The sequence below is a fragment of the Onychomys torridus genome, chromosome 4 (genome assembly GCF_903995425.1).
Source record: "Onychomys torridus chromosome 4, mOncTor1.1, whole genome shotgun sequence".
NCBI lineage: Eukaryota > Metazoa > Chordata > Mammalia > Rodentia > Cricetidae > Onychomys > Onychomys torridus.
In genome coordinates, this window is record NC_050446.1 from 64,606,557 (window position 1) to 64,610,996 (window position 4,440).

The following is a 4,440-nucleotide window of genomic DNA, read 5'->3' on the forward strand; positions in this document are numbered from 1 at the left end:
GATTTCTTTGTGTATATTTATTGGGTCCATGTATGTGTGTAATGTGTGAGAACATGTAGGAAATGCTGGTGCCAGTGCACATGCCTGCGAAGCATTCAGGAGACATTGAACATTGTTTTCTATCACACACTACCCTATTTCCTTGAGAAAGGGTCAGTGACTGAGGCTTGAGCTAGGTGTGTTATTCAGAGATTAGTTGTCCAGTTCATCCATAGGACCTGTCTGGTTCTGACTCAGCAACAGTGGGTAAAAGATGATCTACCATATCTGGCTTTGGACATGACAACTAGGGATCGAAACAAAGGTCCTCATTATTATACAGCAAGTACATTTATGCATTGAGCCATCTCCTAAGTCATGTAAGTACAATGTTTTATTATTTATCAGAAACCACTATCAGCCTCCTCCACATTTTCCTGATGGCATTAATCATTTCCTTATTCCTGAAAGTGTATACCATAGGATTGAGCAATGGTGTGAGGACATCTGTAAATACAAACACATTTTTCTCAAAAGAAAATGGAGATGTAGGTCGCGCATATATTAATATACAAGGAACAAAGAACAAAGCTACAACAGTAACATGGGATCCACAGGTGGACAGAGCCTTTCGTCGCCCTTCAGAGCTGTGACCTCTCAGAGAGAACAAAATGACACCATAAGAAACAAGCAAAAAGGAGAATATAATGATGCAGATAGACCCACTGTTGGCAAATACCAAAATGACAAAAATGTGTGTGTCAGTGCAGGCGAGCTTCAGCAAAGGGAACAGGTCACATATGAAATGATCAATGACATTGGGTCCACAGAATGGCAGCTGCAATGTGAAGGCAATTTGTATGATAGAATGCAAGAATCCTCCAGCCCAGGCTACCCCCACCAGAATACCACAAATCCTCCTGTTCATGATGACAGAGTAGTGTAAGGGCTTGCAAATGGCCACATAGCGGTCATAGGCCATGGCTGCCAGAACGATTACCTCCACTGCAGTAAGAAAGTGCACAGCAAAGACCTGTGTCACACAACACTCAAAAGAGATGGTCTTCCTCTCATAAACCAAATCTGCAATCATCTTTGGTGTGACAACAGAAGAGACACATGCATCAAGGAAGGAGAGGAATGCCAAGAAGAAGTACATAGGTGAGCCCAGCAGTGCAGGGCTGTAGACAATGGTCACCACAATCATCCCATTACCAACAAGAGTTGCAAGATAGACCAATAAAAATATAACAAATGATATTTTCTCAATTTGGGGGTTCTGTGAAAGCCCCAGGAGTATAAATTCATTGACAAAGCTCTGGTTATGCATGATTCTCCTGAGGACTTTGAAAGGAGAGTGTATTCATAAAACTGCAATTATAAGAAAAATATATATCACACAAGTTTATAGTATCAGCATCTTGAATATGGTGCATCTTGATGTAAAATTGTATTGATTGACTTTATTACCATTTAGAAGAGAGTAGTCCAAATTTCTTGAAAATATGATTAGATATCACATAGAATTGAGTTAGAATTATTGAATAGTTTAAAATATCCATATTTTTTAATATTTTCAATAAAATCACATGTGTTAGAAAGACACATATTGGAATTTTCAGCTTTTATCAATCTCTAAAGTTTTCTTGCAGTAAAATATTGAAAGTCATTTGTAAACTGTACCTTAATAATAAACCAAAGATTATACTTTATTAATCATGTCTGCTCCCTGCATTGAACAAAGTATGCTTGGGCCATCTACAGTGGTGAGTTGAAGCTCTATCTACCAATAGAAGAAGAGATAAAATGTAATTTGAAAACCTTGTCAACATTTTAAATTTTGTTTCAAAACATGAAGTATATTAGAATTCAAATCAATTAATCTGTTTTTTATAACACAGAAAGTTCTGTACAACAGTAACAATATGAAGCTAATAGAAAAATTGTTGAAAATTCACTTTATTAATCAATGTACAGTGTGACTGGAGGTTATAAAAATGATGCTGTTGTCATAATGACTAAGTATAGTAGAAAAATTAAACTGGACAAGACTCAACCTAATTGTCAAATATATATGACAAGTGTAAAACTTTAAGTTCAAAGAAACAAGATGTTTAAACTTGGATTTTAAAAGACATTGTGTCCACCATCCATTAACTCTCCTGAGAATTAACAAAGTAAAGAGTGAGATTTTTTTTTAACAGTGAGAATTTAAGAGTAGATGTGGTCTTTGTACTGTCTCCCTCTGTCTATAAAGGTACCACATCCTATTCCATTGTCATGTGTGAATTAAGCATTTTAATGAAAGCAATAAGGTGAAAGATGGACCATTAAAAGATGATGAACCAATCACCTGTATGTGTGAAAATGATATAACAGAAGAGAGGAAACTAATTGTTGAAAATATTTAGAGTCCTGAGATTTAAATATATACAAGATATTTATAGAATTTGCTCTTGTTTGGAAAAATGTAATTCTACAAAAATATGGTTTGACATTTATATAAAATTGATACAAACCATGTTAATAAAAAATTATTTGCTCAACTACAATTAATATAAGGAGACCCAAATTAGAAAATATAAAAATATTTCTCATGGTGTGACCCTATTAATGCTAGGAGAAATCTACTCACTTGTAAATTCAGCTGCTTCATGTGGGTCATCTAGAAAAATATTCCAGTTCTTGAACTCAATTTCCATAGGAAGTTAAGGCTTTAAAATGCATTTGTATCTTCTCCTGAATATAATGGAAATATTATACTAAATATATTTTTCTATATGAATACAGTATGAATATACACACATAGATATAAACACACACACACACATATATATATGTTAATGCATATCTGCAAGTAAAATACTAATGTATTTATACAGTATAGGAAAAGGTGGTGATTTTAATGACTTGTATTTGCAAAAAACAGTCACATTTACAATTATAGTAATAGTAGAAGAAGAAACAGCATACATTTACTTTGAAACAACCACTTCCGTGATGTTCCTAGTTCAGTTCTTCACTAGTATCTATAATGTGAACTCTGTTTCCATTAATAAGCTACAGCCAAAGAAAATAGTAAAATAATAATAATAACCTAAAGGTCCCTGGGTCACTGGATTAGGCAGTAATCTGTTAATATGATCACCTCATAATTTATCAGTTTTCATTCTATTATCATATTTATCATCAAAATGAACAAAGAACTGCAGTGAGTAAGGAGATCATGGATGGTAGTGTCTATGAAGGAAATGTCAGAATGAAACTCATCATTCCTTAAAATGACAATATACATGGACATAAAAACTGCTCCAGATTTTTGTGATTTTTTTCCTCAGATTTAGACCTCTACCTTTTCTTGTAGAGCAGGACGAGTTTGGATGTTTTGAAAATTTAATAAACCTACAGAAATTGAAAGCTCTTTGTGAAAATCACATCAAAATAATGATGTAAGCAGAAGTGTAAGAAGAGATGTTGATTGTTAAGTAAATGGGGAATTCAGTTAATGATGCAGAGCAAGGAAGATTATTTTATATGAGATTCATGTTTTTCCAAACCAAAGCTTCCAAGTGTTTTTCTTGATATGTTTTCACAATGTGTAACATTTGGTTCAATGGGTTTATATGAAATATGATGCTTTTATGGTTTCAATGCAAAGCAAGGTCTAAAGTTCTTAATCAGTAATGAAATGCTAAAGCTCTGTCCTCACTCACAGACACTCCTGTTTCAACAGCTGTCTTTTTTTTTCTCTCTTTTTCCAGAGCTGAGGACCAAACCCAGGGCCTTGTGCTTGCTAGGCAAGCACTCTACCACTGAGCTAAATCCCCTACCCCTTTAACAGCTGTCTTATAGAACAAAACAAAACAGCAAAACCGAGTGGAAGTTTTCAAGGGAAACAAAGGCCAATGTTAACTTTAAAACTAAATAAATGCTAGCTGAAACTTTTATGCTTACTTAAGATGCACATTAGTTCTGATTGAAAGGATGACCCCAGCTTGGACTTTTAGAACTATTGGAGAGAGTGCCTGAACTGAACTGGCTTTCCCCAGTGAAAAGATCTGTGAATACCCTAACTGTCATCACAGAGCTTTTCTCCAGTGACTGAGGAAACAAGTGAAGAGATCCATAGCCAAACACCAGGCAGAGCTTCATGAATCCAGGTAAAGAGAGAGAAGAGGGATTCTATGAGCAAGTGCATCAAGATAATGATGGGAAAACATGCAGAGATGACCAAACCAAACTAGTGGGAACTTTTAAAAGTTGGATCAACAACTGTGGAGCCTGCATGGGACTAGGGTAGGCCTTCTGTTTGGCAAGACAGTTGTGTAACCCTATCTACCTGGGGGGCTTTGGCTGTCGGGTCAGAATCCATCCCTGGTGCATGAGCTGGCTTTTTTGAGCCCACTGTCTATTCTGGGACACCTCTTGCAGCCTTGAGGCAGAGGGAGGGACTTGGACTTG

The 4,440-nt window shown here is 35.7% G+C and overlaps 1 protein-coding gene across 1 annotated transcript; it reads right to left on the minus strand.

The window, feature by feature from the left end:
* Positions 1–376: 376 nt before the first annotated feature.
* LOC118582704 (olfactory receptor 4C15-like) lies at positions 377–1,309 on the minus strand. The gene has a single exon (XM_036185758.1). The coding sequence runs from the start codon at positions 1,307–1,309 to the stop codon at positions 377–379; it is 933 nt and encodes a 310-aa protein (XP_036041651.1).
* Between the last annotated feature and the right edge of the window lie 3,131 nt (positions 1,310–4,440).